This window comes from Haliotis rubra, unplaced genomic scaffold (genome assembly GCF_003918875.1).
Source record: "Haliotis rubra isolate DU_JTF1 unplaced genomic scaffold, ASM391887v1 Scf219, whole genome shotgun sequence".
NCBI classification, from domain to species: Eukaryota; Metazoa; Mollusca; class Gastropoda; order Lepetellida; family Haliotidae; genus Haliotis; species Haliotis rubra.
The window spans coordinates 670637-691990 of record NW_025766214.1 but is presented as its reverse complement, the minus strand read 5'-3'; the positions used below and the strand labels follow the sequence as shown (position 1 = coordinate 691990).

Genomic DNA, 21354 nt, shown 5'->3' with positions numbered 1-21354 from the left:
ATTATGGATATACAACTTCTTTTATTCTGTGGAGGCGACGTTTCGACATAGATTCTAATGTCGTTGTCAAACAAGTTGTATATCCATAATAATTGTCATTATTCTTCATCAACTCAACTTCTAAAATGCCCATCAAAGAATTGATATGGAATACTGAGCAATTGGGTGAAGGCCAGACTTTATTTCTTGGATTACAGATTTTTGGCTGAAAAACTCAGGTTGGAAGGTAAAAAAAGAAAAGAAATGAATGTCGTTTTCAAATAGATTTATTTCATCTAGATTTTCATCAAAATGCGTTGTTTGGTTTTGTTGATTTTTTGGGAGCATCTTAAGATACATCTTCAACAGGTCGTACTTGTATCATTATAAATTATATAGAGATTGCAACAGTAAGAATAATCTTTGTTAATCTCTCTACCCTTTTCTGGTGAATACAGTGAAATAACAGTGCATTTCATTTTACTTTTTTCACAGTTAAGGTTTTGAAGTTGGAGGATTTGTAAACCAAGTTTTGAAAAAGGACCTGGCCTTAACCTAAACCTCCACTGCTTCATGTTAGAAAGTGATTGTAGGGCAACCAGCACTCATAGGCCTGTGTTGAAGTATCTTGGATGTGATTGTTTTAGGGCTGAGATTACTTGTGGGATGAGTTCTGGGTCCCGATCTACTAAGCAGTCGTAACCCTATAGTATATCATAGCTTTAGAATGTCGTAGAGCTACAGACATTTTGTGGATTGGGACCCTGATTCCAAACTTTGAGTTGTAATTTTATATATTTCATGGATTGAGTTATTTATATTTCAATTCATAAAGAGTACAACTATAGATAAAGGAAACCAATGGGTTTTTTTTTATGTGTATCATTGGATACGAAATAACAATACACCATTGTTGAAGAGATTCTTTGTTAACATGTGCAACTATATATATAACTGATAATATATAAGAGAATTATAACTAATGGATTAACCAATAGTAACAACTGGCCTCATTATCATCTAGAAAGATTTGGTTTAAAGTTAATGCACAAATTCTCCACCAGCTAATCCTGTTGTCAATGTCCGTGCTTCGTACATTTTGATTTGTCAATGCTGCCTCTTTGTATGATTCTATTAAAGGCCTTGTCATCCTTCATGTCTGAATCAGGACTGAGAAAATATTAATAAAGACCACCAAATGTATCAGAAATGTTTAACATTTTCACTCAGAAAGAAATGTTTCCCGAGAAGCCTTAAATAGGTGTTTATGGGTTTGGGTTTTCAACTTGAGCTGTCAATATTAGCTTCATTTGTGTATGACAATGAGGGGCATTTTCTATTTTGTGGTTTCCAAGATGGTAAATGATTGATAGTGTGATCTAAGATATGAAAGGTTGAATTACGTTTGACCTGCTATCAGTTACTAGGTCTTGCTATGCAAAGGATGATTGGAGATGCATGTTGACAAGGTGGCCATTGTTATTTTCTCATGCATCAGGATATTGTGGCATTGAGATGTTTAAAACAATTATACTTGGTAATGTATATCGTTAAAAATATTGTCATCAATTTCAGGCACCCTATGGTACAGATATGGATTTTGTGCAGGTTTAAATTTATTGTTCCCAAAATGGTAGTCTTCTTCAAACCATCTTTATGTAAGATCTTTTCAATTTGAATGAATTTATGGAATTGTTCATGTGTAAGGTTCAGTTCCATGCAGCATAATGTGAATTTCAGTCTAATTAAGATATGTGAGACCCATTGTAAGGATTTGTTCCCTGATGGTTGCATTCCATTCTCATGTAGTCATGTCTAGTTCACCATCCATCACCAGCACCGTAGCTTCATGTAAGTGTTAACGACACTGAAGGAAATCTATTTGTGATATCAGCATTGTTTTCACCATACAACCAGCCACAGTTGTGTAGGTCTGATCCGCATATATGTACAGTGAGTAGCCTTTAATACACTGGAGAATGTGTTTTATCATGTTAATAACATTGCAAGTTGTGTACATTTCAGAAATGAACATATTGATGTCTGTGTTTGTTATGTGTATACATAGTGTGTCATAATTGTAGGTAACTTGTCAATAGCAGGTCATGTTTAACCATCATCTGTCATTTAGGGTATGGGTCATGTTGTATGTTATTGCTTTCATTGCGAAATATGAACCTATATTTTACCTTTATTAAGAAATCTCAGTGTGCCGATATGAGTGTTTGATTTCTCATGGAAGAGACAGTTCATTTTGGATTTAAATGAGATTTGAATAAGTTTCAAATATTTTTAGCTTACATAAAATTCAGATTTTTGAGAGTTTTAATTATGTTTTTCTTTAGATTTAAGCATCACTTCAGATGTGATGTCAGAGTTGGTAAATAAAAATTGTGTTTTTTAATTGGATTCATTACTTGGCAAATATTTTCATTAAAACTGATATCGATGTATAATTATATTTTCATCGATTATCTTTCTTGTTACCCATGTAATTCAAACCCTCAGGCACTTGAAACCAACAGTTTTTCCTAAACCTGTTGACATTAAGTATATTTTGGGTCAGAGTATCTAGTTCAAAGGTCATACGGGGCTGAAGTACTTCAATTAAAAACGTTGTCCATCCTCCATTGTAGCATTCATACACCAAACAACGTGAGGCACATGCTGGACTTACCCTGTTCATGTGTGTGAAATTTGTAGACAAGTACTTTAGATATTATTGTGGTAGGTATAAATCACTATAGATGACAGCCACACCACAGCTTGTCTACAGCACCAGTATATGGGATGATGGAACACTGGCAAAAAGATGATGTAAAGGAAGAAGAAACATTTATGGAAGTGTGGATATAATTTGAAGTTTTACTTTTCCTTCCATTTGATTTACAAGTTACACATAAATTAAAGAAGTTCCTTGACATTTCTTTTGCCTAAGTTCAATGGTAATGTTTAAACAAAACTATAAACATTATTTTTTTAATTGGTTAAGGGCTCTTGAGATGTGGTTGTAGAAATCAGACATCCATCAGGAATCTATTCTGGCCAATTCCAGTAGCATTTACATTTTTTTCAATCTTCTATTATCCCGAGTGAACTTGAATTAAATACAACTTAAAATTCACTTGTCCACAGCTCATTTGGGGCTAGTGGTTCAATGAGAAAAGACGGTCATTCTTGATTTTTCCTTGTGATGCCTGCTGATGCTGTAGACAGGACTGGGTGTATCCTAGACCTACTAGACTCGAGAGGAGTCTGTTGTGATGCAGTGTAATAGCCTTACACATGTTCCCTGTACTGTGGAGGTCCACCCCTAGCCACTCACAGTTCCCCTGTACAGAGTCTGTACAGTTTCTAGGATCATATGTCTCTCAGTTGTCTCTGTATTGTCTTCATGCATAATAGCATGCTAATAAAACAACTACACAGTTGTAGGTCATTTGTTCTTCTTCTTTGTCATGTTCAGGCGAAACCAATGAGTAGTGTAGTATATAAGGTGCTACAGTTTGATGTGATGTTGCATCCCTTAGCCTTATCCACTGATTGTGATGGAATGGGTAATGTGGTTGGTTGTGTAACGGCAATATTCCAGCTACCGGTATATGGTGGTGGTCTGAAAGTAATTGAGTCTGGACCAGACAATCCAGTGATCAACAGCATGAGCATCAATCTTCACAATTGGGATACGATGACATGTGTCAACATAGTAGGCAAGTCTGACCATCCGATCCCATTAGTCGCCTCTTACAACAAGCATGGGTCCCTGTGGTATTAGATGCCGCAGTATGCTGTGCTGAGTGGCATCCACTGATTGTGATGGTTCCGCCAGTGGAAGTTGTGTCAGCACCAAACTGTGCTCCAGTGTTTCACCAAAATGTTCTGTCCTGCTCCTACTTAAGGGGGCGGTGGGTAGTCCAGTGGTTAAAGGGTTGGCTCGTCACGCCGAAGACCCGGGTTCGAATCCCCACATGGGTACAACGTGTGAAGCCCATTTCTGGTGTCCCCAGCCATGATGTTGCTGGAATATTGCTAAAAGCGGCGTAAAACGCTTTAACCACTAGGCTACCCCACCGCCCCCACAAGGTTCAAAGATGACAAAAACTGTTTAGTCTAACAGAAGTTTATATAAGAAAAAAGAACAGAGAACATATAGTACAACAGAGACCATGACAACAGCTACAGCCACATCCCTGAATGGCTAACTTCACAACATCGTCAACCTAACTTCAACAATAATCATGTCTCACTTGGAAAGTCACTTCACTACCCTAAAGCAATATTGCACAAGGCAAGCTGAAGGTAAATACCTAGTATATGCTTATGATGATACACATATGTACATTAAGAACAGTATGGAGAAATGTGGATGAAGAAGACTTGACAGGGTCTATTAGATACACTGTTGTTATTCTAAAACCATATGCTCCTAATATAATGAAATTAGTGCAGTATTTAATTTCACACTGTACATTATTTTTAGCCAAAGATTATTCACAAGAAGACCTGTTCATCATGAAGACTAAACTGTGTCCATTGTGAAACAACATAGTACTTCATCAGTGAAAATAGAATATAAATTTTAAAAATCAATTTCAACCCATCATTTAAATTCAGAAAGTTATTAATCCAATGTTTACTTATCAAACACAGTTGTATTAGATTTTACAAGATGATTAATAATGGAATACTATTCTAAAATAATAATTCATTTTGAAATCCTGTTGTTTATAAGGCAAATTATACACAAGCACATTTTATATCTTCAAAAGTGACTGCTGAGTTGACTTCTAAAATTCACTAAATGAAACTGAGAACATATTTAGTTGCTGTCCTGTAGGTATGTTAATATGGTCAAGATTCCTGGTTGGTAAGTCCCATCAAAAGCCTGTGTCTTCTAAGCATGTCTACTGTCATCTGGAACATATTTAGTTGCTGTCCTGTAGGTATGTTAATAAGGACAAGATTCCTGGTTGGGAAGTCCCATCAAAAGCCTGTGTCTTCTAAGCATGTCTACTGTCATCTGGTTTGTGCGTAACTCACAGAAGAGAGGAATGGCTTACCACAACTAAAGGGCCAAACAAAATATAAAAATATAATATGTAATATATGGCAATACATAAATAAGCATGACTGTAATCAAACAGAATTATGTTATTGGTTACAAAGCTGTACTTAAACATATATTTCCTTTGCTAGGAATGTAGAATGCAAAACCAAAGGCCTACAAAGTGTCCAGTACTATAACCCTGTTGTCAAACTAACAGTGTATATACTGTTCCAAACAATCTACCATAATGGTTTAAGCGAGTCATAAACCAAAATAATGAAATGCTTGAGCCTGCAAATTTATCTTTATCAAAATTATCTTTGGGTTGGATAACTTTTGTTTCTTGTTTGTCTCTGCAACTTAACATTGCTGAATGCACATAATGATTGAATTTTAATTATTTTTGGCTCAAGGTGTATTGGTGGCCATAAGGATCATTTGGACATGAGAAGAAAACATTCTACCAGATGAATAGCTACAGTTCAGAATATATTTCTTTCATCTTTTAACAAAAGAATTTTTTTTATTTCTACTATACCACATGGTGTGTCTTATGTTAAACAAAACCTATAAGCATAGTTCTCTAGTTTATGGCAGCTCTATCAACTGACATATCTTTGTAGTACAACCATCAGTCGGTGTTAAGGACTTTGATAATCCTAGCATTAACTATGGCTGATACATCTACAGACCCATCGGACAATGTGACAAACAGGAAGTCTCTACTTTTAGCATATTTTGTTGACTGAGTGGAGAAACATTTCCACGACAACCAATTTCATTCACTTGACCTCCAGCCAGGTGAGCTAAAAATAAACAGAAATCACACAAAAATAAATTGTAAATATTATGGCAATCAAAATGGAAGCAGTTAACATAAAAAGACAGATCTATTTGCTGTTGTTTCACAGGCTGTGAAGGACGACAAAACACATACAAAATATCAATGGTAAAACCATAAGTAAAAAATATTATAATAAGGTTTTATCTAAAAGTTGAAATATTATGCACACAAATATTTTCACAACACAATTTGGCAAATGCTGAACAGGATTCATAAAAAAACTGAAAAAAAATCTGTTATTACAGATAAAACAACACATTTTGTCATTATATGTCTAGTAAACAGGATGTGTCTAATATGTCACAAATGTCGAAATGTTTTGAACTTTTACGGGTTCGTTGTCATGGTAATGAGAGATTTAAGCACATGTCGTACATGTGACATTTTCTTAGTGATATAGACAGAACTATGTCCTCTTTGAACCCTAATTCTGTGAAGTATGTCACAGTAATATAAGTGAGTGAGTGAGTATGGTTTTACACCGCTTGTAGCAATATTCCAGCAATGTCATGGCAGGGAACACTATAAATTGACTTTAATCAAAAAAGAAAACACAAAACTATTGATTACACACACTGTGTGAAGTACAAATGTCTGTGATAAATTCAAGTTCTCTCCTTGATCACTGATAAGTTTTAATTTGGTTTCTTATCACATTAAATAATATCTTGAATTAAATGCTGTCAATGAATAAACAAACAGGTAAAATGCCACTTTGAGTATTTACTTTTCTCACAAACGAATTCACTGGAAGCCGCATACTGCACACCGAAACTTCAAGCGTCCATTGAGATTTGACCACAAGCAGATTTGTAACATTGAGAATGTACGCCCAAAACATTTAATGCTTGAGATAGATGGCCAAAATGTGTAAAGGCATGTGGACGGACAGATGGACCGATGGATGGATGTGAGAGACTGGACAGGTGAGATCGGGTTGCATACTACTGCGGAGTGAGAGATTCTATACTGGGAGTACTTCTGAAGATATAGCCATTTCACAGTCATTGTGCTGTTGGTGGTAAACGTATCAGCAGGCTCAACTCAGATCTGATTCCTAAACCACAAGCCAACATTTTCTAATTCGAACTGATCACCAACCAAGATAGTATTGCCTTCGCAAAGAAACATGCCTCTTTTCTTAAAATATTGATAATCTTGACGTTCATAAAAAATTATATTAGAAAAGACCAAAAATCATTGATCTTTATGAAAAAAATATAAGTTAACTGACCTGCACAGCTTGGGTGCTTTTATTCATCAGATAATTTGTGAGCGATGTACTTACTTTAAGAAACTGATAGTCAGTCTGATACTCATAGTAGCTTCAGTAAAACAAATAATCTAATTGATACTCATAGTAGCTTCAGTAAAACAAATAACCTAATTGATACTCATAGTAGCTTCAGTAAAACAAATAATCTTATTCGAATGCCGGATGTCTCAAGTAGCTTCATCCCTCATGTTATAGTAAAACAAATAACCTAATTGATACTCATGAGTAGCTTCAGAAAACAAACAATCTAATTGATACAAGTCAGTCAATGAGAAGTTGATTGGTGTAGCAAATGTGAAATAAATAATCTAATCAATGAACTGATAAGGTGCCCCTAATAGTGATATGGTAGGCGGAGGAATTAGGACTGGCTTCAGACAAAACAATTTTATTACTTGGTCCCCAGCGATTCGACTCATCGGGATTTGACTGTAATATAATTGATACTCATAGTAGCTTATGTGAAATAAATAATCTAATCAATACTCGTAGTAGCTTCAGAAAAACAAATAATATAATTGATACTCGTAGTAGCTTCAGAAAAACAAACAATCTAATTGATACTCATAGTAGCTTCTGTGAAATAAATAATCTCATTCTTGTACTAGCTTGCCTGATACTGGCTTTACTAAAATACACAATCTAAATCACTTAGTAGGTTAGGTAAATTAAATAGACTGACTGATACGAGCACAGTTGAATGTCGTACATCTCTGAATGTGATGGTTGTCCGTCAAGAGTATTGTTTTACACATCAAACCGGTCTTGAGAAACCATTATGAAGTGTTCATAAGACATGAATCTGTATATTGTAGGCATGATAAAAAACATTCAAATATCTGAATGGATTGATAACAGTATGAAACATGTCATGACAAAATACATGGTGTAAAGAAAGGTGACGTCGTGTCCAAGCACATTGTATACACTGTTGGTATTTTCTGACATTAACTTATATACTTGATGTGAGGTCTTCCTGACAGTGATGAATTATCCTTAACAACTATATTGAGTATTGCATAACATAAGACAGAAATATTACCACGTACTGGATGAGTGTCCATATACAGGGCAAATGTACAGGTTATGAATAAATTCCTACTTTATTTGCAAAAATATTACTCATTATTTTTACAAAATAATTTATTGAATAAACTTTTCATCAATATTTCTTGTATATTTCTGGATATTTATTTTCAAAATATACACATATTTGTAACCGATATCATCTACAAATGTACATTAAGCAATGTGTAAAAACAAAATAGTTGCATTTTTCCGACAACCTTTAAATTATGTGACAGTATACCCTAGCGATATGTTCACCATATCAAGATCAGCATGACAACAATGCAAAGTCGATCAAAATACATTCTAACCCAAATCGCTGGCTTAACAATTCGGGAATGGGAATTCCGGAGAGTACTGAATTAGCTGTGTCTTCCCGTTTTACTTTCTTATCGCGATTTGTATAGAAACTGATTTGAGATGAGAGCTGACGTACTTAGTCAGTCAAAAAGTGAAACTGTAAAGCGAGTTTCTGTAATCCTGAAAAACTATATCTGTTTGTATTATTTATGTTAATCTCAACTATGAGTTATATTTGTACCTAATCAATTCCACCACATAATCTCCACAATAAGATGATCATTACTCCCTTCATTTACCACTGACATAGCACTAAGATCGCTTTGAGGAACGATGCCACGGGTCTCTGATGGAGGATCTCCATGATGACTCTCTGATACACAATCTGTACCACATGTACCCTGATACATTAACATCTCACAACTACGTGATACGCCTCACCAGAGGGCAGAAGCTCGTGTGTGCAACTCGAGCATGACAGAATGAGATTATGGCTTATTCGTGAAGGTACATGGGCACATCAGTGTGGATGCTGTGCTGACTAGAGCTGAACGTGGGGCTGGATTAGGCTTAGCCGGAGCGGAAGTTGTCCACCCGATACCACACTCTCAGGTCGCTGACGCTGACGCGGCGGATGAAGAAGTAGGCCAACAGCATCCCGAAAATCTGTGAACAGGAAACAAACTCAGGCTTCAGTGAAAGAGCTCCACAGAAGGATGTATCAATGGATGGTTTGATGGGTCAACAGAGGGATGGTTTGTGTGATGGAACAATGGTAGGATGGTTGGTTTGCTTGGCCAGTAGATGGATGGTTGGTTTCATGTGTCAACAGAGGGATGGTTTGTGTGATGGAACAATGGTAGGATGGTTGGTTTGATGGGCCAGTAGATGGATGGTTGGTTTGATGGGTCAACAGAGGGACGGTTTGTGTGATGGAACAATGGTAGGATGGTTGGTTTGATGGGCCAGTAGATGGATGGTTGGTTTGATGGGTCAACAGAGGGACGGTTTGTGTGATGGAACAATGGTAGGATGGTTGGTTTGATGGGCCAGTAGATGGATGGTTGGTTTCATGGGTCAACAGAGGGATGGTTTGTGTGATGGAACAATGGTAGGATGGTTGGTTTGCTTTGGCCAGTAGATGGATGGTTGGTTTCATGGGTCAACAGAGGGGATGGTTTGTGTGATGGAACAATGGTAGGATGGTTGGTTTGATGGGCCAGTAGATGGATGGTTGGTTTCATGGGTCAACAGAGGGACGGTTTGTGTGATGGAACAATGGTAGGATGGTTTTGGTTTGATGGTTGGTTTGATGGCCAGTAGATGGATGGTTGGTTTCATGGGTCAACAGAGGGACGGTTTGTGTGATGGAACAATGGTAGGATGGTTGGTTTGATGGGCCAGTAAATGGATGGTTGGTTACATGGGTCAACAGAGGGACGGTTTGTGTGATGGAACAATGGTAGGATGGTTGGTTTCACTTGTAAGTAGAGGGAGGGATGGTTGGTTTCATGGGTCAACAGAGCAACAGTTTGATGGGCCAGTACATGGTGGGTTGGTTTGATGAGTCAATAGATGGTTGGTTTGATGGGCCACTAGATGACTTGTTGGTTTAATTGGTCAATAGGTTGTTTTGATAGGCCAGTAGGTGACAGCTTGGTTTGGTGGATACTGACCATTCATTGGATGGTGGACATTTAATGAAAGGCAAGATGGCTTGCTAAGATTGATGATGCTTTGAAGCAACAATGGATGGGTGAAAGATTTGTTGGTAGGTTTGATTGGGAGGATGGATGAATACTGAAAATCTTGAGAAATACATGTTTGTGTAATACAAACAAACTTTCTAGTTCTTCTTAGGACAATACTCTGAGTTACATTCTCAAATGAGCCAGCCCTAGCAGTGATTTAAGCTTCCAGTAATGGCAGACACCCACCTGAGGGATGGCACATCCCAGGGCTGTGGCACCCACGTAGTCCAGGTGACTGGCCAGCCAGTTGAGGAAGGCATCAGTACAGCCCTCTGTGTAGATGACGTCACTCAGCTGGAACACAAGGTTGGCATCTCTTCATATTGACAAACAACTAATACAGTTGCTAAACTAACAATTTTCACACAAACAAAGACGTTATCACTGTAGGATAACATGCTGTATCAAGCTAAATTAACATATTTTACAGAAAAATTAGTTCCTAAATTATCTTAATGAATGTAATAAAAACTGAAACTGCAGTAACTTGCAAGGGGAGTACTGGATATATCTGTTTCAGGGTATGTATGACAGACTTTGTTAGAGGCCTATATTATCTGATCTTATACATGCACCACTTATTGTGGATTGTAAATAAGTGTTAAGGGTTTACAATTTTCACATGACTGTCAGACATCAGACACAAGAATGGTATACATAATATAAATATTCATAAGAAAACCCAGATAATGTGCCTGGTTCCATAAAGTGACATGGTTGATATGGACTCCTATACTTACTGTAGCATTCCCCATGACTCCGTAGCCACAGGTCTTGGGTAGAGCGACATTCTGAAGAAGATACACACATATAAGTCATCGTAACAGTCAAGGTGAAACATGCTTGGATACCATTGTACATGGACCCTTTCCATGCCTTCGTGCTGGGATGCCATTGCACATGGACCCATGGTTTTATGTTCTATAGTGACATACATGCACATCAAAGTATATGCCATTAGTTTGGACTTTTACAGAGCAAGCCAACTAAGATACTATGCCTTGTTTAACATGGATAGTCCAGTCAGACACAGTGTACCAACTAATCCTGACACGTCCTTGTTGTATCTATTAATGCTGAGTGGCAGTCAGGGTAACAAGAAGTACCGTCATGTAACAGAGATTCCTATGATAAAGACTGGGTTCAAACCTCTGACCTGCTCTCCCCCTGTCACAAGACCACAGAAGCAGAGAAGTGGCATAAGGCAGGAAACAACGAGGACATTAGCATCATGTTTGGTATTTATTGTATGTGGGAGATGAAACAAAGAGTTCCACTATTTTTTTCACATAAAGAATATACTTGGTGATTTTTTCATTTCATGCATTTGACAAAGGTAAAAAGCTATGACCACTAAATGGACATAGATTCAGTTTATTTCTATTTGTCTGACCGCTCCATTTGGATGGATTAGTTAAAAGATGCAGCTACAAATCTACAAAATCAAATTATTTAAATTCCACAACCATAAAGTTGTAATAGTTTGACTGTTTCACTGAAGCAGGTTTGCATCCCCAGTAACTAGATGTGGTAAGGACCATAAGGGTATGAAGAATTCTTCCTGATCTATAAAATGATATCACCTTGGAAAAAACACCAAGCTATAAAAGGAGTCAGCACTCTACCGCTAAACTTAAGTTGCACTTGACTTACCTCCCTTACTTTACAGCAGGTATAGGGTACGCCACATGCCATGGGTTTAGGCGAATCACAGGCGAAGTCTTTGTTGTAATTTATGTAGTCCTCAAATGTCTTGAAGCCGCAACATTTGAACTGCAGAGAATACCACATATGAATAGAAGAGGCCTCCGATAACTCTACTGTAAAAATATCTCATAAAAATAACAGTGCATGAAGTGGCACTTTTCCGGACAGAAGCAGGCTGAATAAAGCAAATTATCAGCCAAACAAACCTAATTCCCAAACATAGGGAGCATACCTAAATAATGCTTACAATGTCACAGTTGATATGAATTTGTTCACCAGAATGGCCAGTGTATTATGACAGTCAGCAATATTCCAGCTATATCTTGATTGAATAGAGGAATCATATTGAGACTTATTGTCGATAGTACAAGCACCAATCCATACTAGACACATAATTTCCCAGGTAACAAGGTGTTAACACTGCCCAATTGTCCTGTGTCAAGGAGACCAGAATTCCTGCAGGGAGTGTGTGAGTGTGAGGAAGGCTTACTTCGCTTTTAGCAATATTCCAGCAACATCACGGCGAGGGACTCCACACATTGTACTCATGTGAGGAATCAAACCCAAGACATCTGCATGACAAGTGAACGCATTACCCATTAGACTACCCCACCGCCCCAATTCCTGCGAGTGAAATGTGGACAGCGGTTTCTCCACAAGGTCACATCTGTGAGCTGCAGGACTGTGAGCTGCAGGAGTGTGAGCTGCAGGAGTGTGAGTGCTGTGTCCGGGACAGACTTACTGATTTCTGTATGAAGTTCATGGCCCGGGCTATGTCATCGTTCTCAGAATACTTCTCCACACCAAACATCAGTTCATCACTGAGGATGTCGGGGACCTGGGAAGGAAGAGACAGAAGGTCAATATACATGATCAAGTTATCCAAACCTGAATGTTCACCATGTCATGAGTGAGTGTGAGTGAGTGAGTGAGTGCGTGAGTGAGTGCATGAGTGTGTGCATGCCTGCTTGAGTGAGTGAGTGATGATGTGCAATACACTAAATAGCCTAGCCTAACAACCCAATCAACTTTACAAACATAGGACACTAGGGATGGAGGAGTGATAGACTGGAATCAGTGAATGATAAAATGTTTGATATTTGGAATGAATCTCAATTTGACGCAAGCCTCTGACATTAACACACCAGATGAGTGAGGGAGTATGTGAGTAAGTGAGTGAGTGAGTTAGTGAGGTTTTCATCAATTTTAGCAATATCACAGCAGAGGACACATTGCATCCATATTGTGAATACTCTAACCACTTGGCTGGCACCATTACTGCAAATCATGATAGGGAAACCTTATGCTTGACCTAACCAGTGTATGTATGGAATCAAACCCAGCACAACTGATGGGTGTCAACACATTCCCCACTACGCCAGCCCAGTCCAGTCAAAAACTGAACTTTGTTATTTTTCATTCATTTTCAAGTTTCTTCTATTTCATTTCCAGAAAGACCCTGTCACAAAACAACCTTTATGGCACCATTAAAGCTACTCAGTTTACATCCCCAACAAAAGTTAACACAACATAAACCCCAGTCTTTATTACCTCACCATAAAAAAATATCCATAAATGTTACACAAACACATGCTATTATAAACCTGACAGCCAGCCAGTCAGGGTAATGCTTGGCTCTTTACAACACACCAATCAATAACAACCTACTTCAACAAATTTTGCAAAAGTCTCAAATATTGTTGAATTGGCCGTAACATTGACGCCTGAGCTTCCCTGCATGAAGGCATGAAGAGGGTCTATGCACAATGGCCCCCCATATGACAAGGGTCTGTGTAGCAGCAGTTGCTACAGTGTTCATCACGTGCAGTGTGCAGCCATCTGTGACCTTCTCCAGTGTTTATGCCCACACCTAACTAACCACCAGCTGTGCCTCCCTGTTAAAGCTCCTATTGATTGTACACCGTACTCTGGACCTACAAACACACATTACACAACTAGAAGCCAACTTGTGTCTCTGACAGTTGTCTGAACTACCAGTTGTATATACAGCAAGCATCCTTTACAGCCCATGTAAACCTTCAAGAGGTACACCAGTTATTGATCTATTGGATAGAACAGTCCTAGCTCAACAAATGATCATTTGAGGTGTGGTAAATTGGGTTTAGTGGCAAGTTCAAGATTATTGCAACATGTACGAGAGACGGGTTGCTTCTCCTAGTCTGGACTAATGCCTGGTATAACACTAGTCCCCTGACATACCATGCAGTAATGGATACCCAACTCAAGACTCTGTTTATCTCCTAATACTGAGCAGCAGGCAAGGTAACAGAAAGTACCATCTTTTAGTGTCTATTAGTATGACACAGGTGGGGATCAAACAACCAACCTCTGGCAGGTGCTCCATCCACTACACCATGGAGGACGTCTGTAATAATGATATGAATATTTTACCACTGCTTCAGCATGAGACAAGTAGTACATGCTTCCATAGCTGCTTATGTCACAGACTCTGTATTTACTACATACAAAATAGCGAAGTACAGGGGTTGTATAATATGGTAAGGTGATAATTGTGTACAAGTTCCACCTCCATGGATTTGGTTGGGTGGGGTGGGGTGGGATAATGGAATAGACAGCTGGTCTGGGAAGGTTGGGATAGGGAAAGTGGTCTGAGTTGGTAGGGTGGGATAGTGGAATTGTGTGGGATAGGGATAGCAGGTGGGATGGGAAAGTAAGTTGGTAGGGGGATAATGTAGATAGCTTCGGGTATGTAGGTTGGGATGGTGGGTTTGGTTGTGTGGGATAGGGGATAGGTTGGGCGGGATAGCGGGTGATGGGAAAAGTAAGTTGGTAGGGTGGGATAGTGGAATAGCTGGTTGGGTATGTAGGTTGGGATGGTGGGTTGGTTGTGTGGGATAGGGGATAGCAGGTGGGATGGGAAAGTAAGTTGGTAGGGGGGATAGTGGAATAGGTGGTCGGGTATGTAGGTTGGGATGGTGGGTTGGTTGTGTGGGATAGGGATAAGCGAGAGTGGGAGAAATAAGTTGGTAGGGTGGGATAGTGGAATAGACAGCTGGTTGGGTATGTAGGTTGGGATGGTGGGTTGGTTGTGTGGGATAGGGGATAGCGGGTGGATGGGAAAGTGAGTTGGTAGGGTGGGATAGTGGAATAGACAGCTGGTTGGGTATGTAGGTTGGGATGGTGGGTTGGTTGTGTGGGATGGGAAGTGGGGTGGGATGGGAAAGTAAGTTGGTAGGGGGATAGTGGAATAGGTGGTCGGGTATGTAGGTTGGGATGGTGGGTTGGTTGTGTGGGATAGGGGATAGCGGGTGAGATGGGAAAGTAAGTTGGTAGGGTGGGATAGTGGAATAGCTGGTTGGGTATGTAGGTTGGGATGGTGGGTTGGTTGTGTGGGATAGGGGATAGCGGGTGGGGTGGGAAAGTAAGTTGGTAGGGGGGATAGTGGAATAGGTGGTCGGGTATGTAGGTTGGGATGGTGGGTTGGTTGTGTTGGATAGTGGGTGTGTGTTAAAACAGTGTGAATGCATGGTTCATTTGCAATTTTCACATGAAACCAAAGTCTGTCTGTCTGTCTGTCCTGATATAGGTATGCATTCCCTTGTAGAATGTCAAGCGGTATAATCTGACAGAACTACTGCTGCTAAGTGGAAGTGATCTTGTTGCCCGGTTCCTTCTGTTCTGTACAATCTAGAGATATGCATGTTACTGCCTGGAAACAAATTTCGGTAAAGCTCGGTGGACAGTTGATGAGATCCTATTATAAACATGAGTTCAGTTACATGCGTGATCATGTAACCTTTCACTTTGGGCAAGACAGCTGACCACATATCTCCCTTTATCGTCAGCTATCATATCGGATAGTGCATGCTATCGATACATCCTTGACATGAATGAACCTGTTCTCAACAAGCACTAGACTGATTCAGACTACTGATCTCCTCCCCATATCACGGAGCCAGGGATTCAGCAATTAAGTCATTAATATACGTCCTTAACACGACACTATCCAAGGTGATCTGCAGCAACAACTGACTGACTGAGTATGGTTTTACGCCGGTTTTAAGCAATATTCCAGCAATATCACGGCTGGGGACACCAGAAATGGGCTTCACAAATTGTACCCATGTGGGGAATCGAACCCGGGCCTTCAGCGTGACGAGCGACCGCTTTAACCACTAGGCTACCCCACCGCCCCTGTAGCAACAAAGGTCCAGATACTTTAATGAGTGATTTGTGTCCAACTTGGATATTGTCTGTGTAATTAGGGTCATAATTCAGTCTTGGGCTGATTTATGCTACTCAAAAGAAGTTGATGAACATTGATCCTTTCATCTGCCGTGGCATGACTCTGGCATGACTCGTTACGAAAGATCTAGGTGATCCCTAAGTTCTTTTGAGCAGTATACCTTTGTTCTCAGTCAGGTTTAGGTCTAATATGAATCAAATTTGCTAGGGCAGCTATATAGGTTCCTAGGATTCAGATCAGTTTGTTTCTTATAATATGCCACACTCAGCAATATACCATCTGTACCATGGCTGCCAGTATAATCAAGTCTGGACCTGACAGTCTGAGCAGGATATGATGACATGCATGAACCAGGTCAGCAAGTCTGACCACACAATCCTTCAGTTGCCTTTCATAACAAGTTTGGTTGCTGAAGACCAATTCCAGATAATTCACAGGGGGCGGAGATTGACCTAAGAGTTAACATACACATCAAAGGGGCACAAGGCTTGGGCAAACGGACAATCCTTGCAGGTTTAATTGAAGTCATTCACACACCACTTTTGTCATCTTCTAGCTCCAATATTTGGTATATCAATCTGGCAGTCACTAATTGCCTCAATTTCAGACAATGTTTAACATTCTGATTCATCATGTGGCATTAAGTATGTCTGGTCCATCATTTATAGAGAGCTTCGTATAGTTGCATGCCTAATAGAATTCACTTTTAGAACAATGCTTAGCTCCTGCCAAATTACCCAAGCTGCCCAAAGATGCCTTTTCAGCAACTGTTATTTTTTCCTGAAAATATTCAATCTAAATCCATTCTTCCCCACATTATAGCACAATCCCTGGTTAGGACGGGAAGACATATTTTCACCTCTTGACCATGTCCATCGTATTACTTGTCTGGAAATGGGCCCTGTTATTTAAGGTGCTTCAGATCGATGCTCGGACTGTTGATCACTAGATTGTGTGGTGCGGACTTGATTATTTACAATATCATAGCTGGAATGTTCCTGAGTGCGGCATTAAACAACAAACCAACCAACCCCAGCCATCCATGCGTCCGCACTTGTATCCCAGTCTACCATTGTCATATGAAACCATCCAAGTTGTTTTATTACTCCTGGGACGTACATCGATGAAATCATGCATAGCCTTGCAATAAATTGTGCAAGTGTATTTCAGTGTGACCAGGTACACAGTCAATACTGTAACTGGAGTGATCGAGGACAGTGGGAATCTCACATTGTTGATGGTTACGTGACATGTCTCCATAGAAACAAATCAAACACTAGCAGTTGTGTACACTTGACTCGCTTCTTCAGCAAATTATAATAAATGCTCATCTTCTTATCTCTCTCATACCAATACATCACAACCTGTCTCTTTGACTGAAACCAACAGAATGATTTCAGTATCATATAACTCTCTGATATTTGAATGCATTTTAGCAATCCTAGACATGGATTGATTATTTAAAGCAATATCATATTTCCTCATCGTAGAGAACAACACCACATCCATCACTGTTAATGTCACAAGGTGATAACATGACATGATCCCAACAGTAACCTCAGGGCAGCTTGTCTGTACAGTGGACATACACAGTTCTCTTTAAAATGACAATGAGTAAGGCAAAAAAATAGATGTTATGGTTCCGATTTCCTACATTTCAGAACTAGTGTAGGTAGGTAGGGTTTTGTTGTTTTTTTTGCAAAATATTGTTACAGTACTCATTCTCATGGGTCAGAAAATAAATTTAATTTATTATGTGGTGAGTAAATTTGTTAGGCTCGGCGGGAATATTTAGGGTCGGTCGGGAAATCGGAACCACAAGCTTTTTTTTTTTTAGGCCTAACTAAAGATAAACCTTCTCAAATACTGGGCTCATGGAGTTGAAACATGAGTTGAACAGTTAAATGTTCAGAGTGTGTAGAACCATTGATTTACTTTGAATGTGATATCTTGTAGCTCCTCGGATATTCTTTAATTGATTCGCTTGAACTAACAAATCATGTTTGCACTGTTGCCATTCCAGATATGACATGTTGAAGTTAGGCAGATTAAGCATTATGTTTTTTTCTTACAAAAATGCATCCATTGCACACACCCATAACTCAGGGTTTATGACTGAAGATTGCAAAAATAAGGCCCCTCAACATAGGACATATATCATTAACACTGAACAATGAGCAGGGATGTCTAGAGGTCTGTGGTGGTTCATTGTCTTGTTGTCTCTAGAAAGATTGAGTGAGTTGGGTTTTATGCTGCCTTAGCAATATTCCAGCAATAGTGAGTGAGTGAATGAGTTTAGTTTTACACCGCACTCAGCAATATTCCAGCTATATGGCGGCGGTCTGTAAATAATCGAGTCTGGACCAGACAATCCAGTGATCAACAGCATGAGCATCAATCTGTGCAATTGGGAACAGATGGCATGTGTCAACCAAGTCGGCGAGCCTGACCACCCAATCCCGTTAGTTGCCTCTTACGACAAGCATGGGTTACTGAAGATCAATATTCTAACCCGGACCTTCACGGATCTCCAGCAATATCACGGCGAGAGACACCAGAAATGGATTTCATACATTGTACCCATGTGGGAATCAAACCCGGGTCTTCGGCGTGACGAGCGAACACTTTAGCCACTAGGCTACCCCACCGCCCTTGTTGTCCCCAGAGCTGGCAGGGTGATCTGTCCTCATACTGTTGTTGCCTTTATCTTGATAGTTTGATTATCACAGTTGACTCCCTTAGCCACAGCAGGATCTGCTGATCAATGATGATCCTTGGTTTCAAAAGTGTCATGTTGAGTTCTCTGATGTAACTGACATTCAAAACCCAAGATAACTCATGAATATACTGACTGACTGACTGACTGAGTTTGGTTTTACGCCGCTTTTAGCATTATTCCAGCAACATCACGGCGGGGGACACCAGAAATGGGCTTCACACATTGTGCCCATGTGGGGATTCGAACCCGGGTCTTCGGCTTGACGAGCCAACGCTTTAACCATTAGGCTACCCCAACCGCCCCTCATGAATATACACCTCAGGTCATTCATTTGTTACTGAGATCAATATTTCATAAAGTTTATACAGACAACGAACATTTTGCACAGAACCACCGAGGCAACCAAAATGACACAGCAACATTATCAGATAGGAATGGATGACTAATGTCAGGCCATAACAAAATGCTACAAGCTCGTAACGGGTTGAAGTACTCAATACTACCATAAATAATTAATCCAACTGCCACTGAAACTGTTTCATAACAACAGCGCAATATAAGCTTTTTTGATCCACCTTTTATCCTGGGATTAATCAAAATGTTTTCAATAACACACAAGGCAATAGTGGGAGCAGGAAACCAGACGTGTATATTTCACAGTCTGTTTCTCAGCTGATCTCAGAGGAAACTAACACTGAAAAGATCATTCTAGTTCTGGTTCAAGACCTGCATTATACTTTAGAGAATAGAAATTGAAAAAGATTCATTCAAGTTCTAGTTATATCTTAGGAACATTTAAGACAAATCTTCAATAGATGTAAGTGGCAAGACCTACATTATACTCTAGGAAATAGAAACTGAAAATACTTTAATTCTGTTACTGAGGTATAACAATTGCCTTTTCAACTCTGGTATACTCTTGCTTGTTTCTTTTAAAGATTCCTATCTTTTCCAATATGATCAGGGCCAAGCACTTATTAATCTAGACTAACAACTAGTCTCAGAAATGAACATATTTTACTGAAATAAGTTCATAGTAAAATAAATATATATATAATGAAAAGGAGCCCTGAGACTTTCTTCATTTTCAGACTTTCATTGGTACAGACCCTGAAGCTGAGGAAATCTAGACTTGCCACATTTTCTAGACTTGTGTGGGCTTTCTTAGATATATTTGCTTCAGGGTCTGTACGACAGACTATTGGTAACCCTGGGTGTTTGGTTTTGCTTGTAACAGGGACTCAGTAATAAAATATGAATTACAAAAAAAGAAAATATTCTAGTCATATTAATCTCTTAGGAACAATAGGGGTTTATCTTTAGCAGCGCTAAGTGGCAGAACATGCATTATAGCGTTTTCTAAGATGCCTAGCTGTTAGAACAATCGAAAAAAAATACATTATGAGACAATAAAGGTATAGTTTTTTTGATGACGTAACAATTGAATGACGTTATCCCGTCACTGCGCCATTCTAGTGTGCCCCCTCGTAATCGAATTATTTTACATTACGTCACAATGTAAGTGACGTCACGATGCATGTCAGTTGTCATCGCCTCGTACGGCCTCCTACAGTAAACTACTCCGTTGCATCCCGTTTCTTGGTTTGCAGTTGCTTCACGCAGCTAACATCACTGGTGGAAACATTACGTTTATGTTTTACGACGGTTAAAATGTGTCAATTCGACTCACAAGTTTTCAGCGACACGGTAGCGTTTGCAATGTTTACATTACCACAATGCAATGCGTGGAATGTCGCTTGACTACTCCGCTTCATCTGGATGTACTGATCTAAACTTACGTTGGTAGAAGAAATCACGGCGTTGATATTGCCCCATATGGTTTCACGTTAATGACAGATGTAATTAAAATAATTTCAGAAGATATTTAATCGAGCGTAAACCGTCATCAAACTGTTATCATTTGTTTTTTCTGGTAACGTTCGTCTTAACGTAGGGGGGCAGACACATCAATAGAACAGCGCACCAGTTAGCCCTGTGCGAGGATTCTTAATTTAGGTCACCGACACCGTCATTTGTTTTCTGCCTTAAATTAATTGTAATTATCCTTAGAAAGTATTAAATTTAGCATCTTAGAAAAGATGTAAAGTTCGCTCTACCCCAATGTGTTTTGTAATAAAGTATAGTTTTGCCCTGAACTATTATAACATCAAAGCACTCGGACTACCGTCCTCGTGCTTTAATTTCCATGCTTGACAATAATGGCATGATTAAGTGTAGTTTGTTCCTGGAAGATTGACAAACATCATGTGAGCTGTGTCAAAATTCAGTTATATTCTCTGTATATTGGCCATGATGTTATCTACTGCCAGTAAACTATAACTGAATCACAAATCAATACGTTCAGCATATCGGTTGGGAGCTTCCAACACACAAAGCTACAAATCCTCCATTGGCCTTTTACACTAAACTCCTAA

The 21354-nt window shown here is 39.2% G+C and overlaps 1 protein-coding gene and 1 long non-coding RNA gene across 2 annotated transcripts in view; both read right to left on the bottom strand.

Moving 5' to 3' along the window:
- Positions 1-4083: 4083 nt before the first annotated feature.
- On the bottom strand, positions 4084-7405 carry LOC124277163. The gene is made up of 2 exons (XR_006898756.1): positions 7355-7405; positions 4084-7292 (listed from the first exon to the last, which is right to left on the bottom strand). It is a non-coding gene; the product is annotated as an uncharacterized LOC124277163 (long non-coding RNA).
- Positions 7406-7699: 294 nt separating this feature from the next.
- LOC124277162 (tetraspanin-15-like) overlaps positions 7700-21354 on the bottom strand; it is an 83667-nt gene continuing 70012 nt past the window's right edge. Inside the window, exons 4-8 of the mRNA XM_046712829.1 lie at positions 12715-12810; positions 11919-12038; positions 11006-11056; positions 10452-10559; positions 7700-9180 (exon numbers count right to left, since the gene is read on the bottom strand). Coding sequence (XP_046568785.1) covers positions 9085-9180; positions 10452-10559; positions 11006-11056; positions 11919-12038; positions 12715-12810 — 471 coding nt within the window. The 3' untranslated portion in view covers positions 7700-9084. The remainder of the gene's footprint in view (positions 9181-10451; positions 10560-11005; positions 11057-11918; positions 12039-12714; positions 12811-21354) is intronic.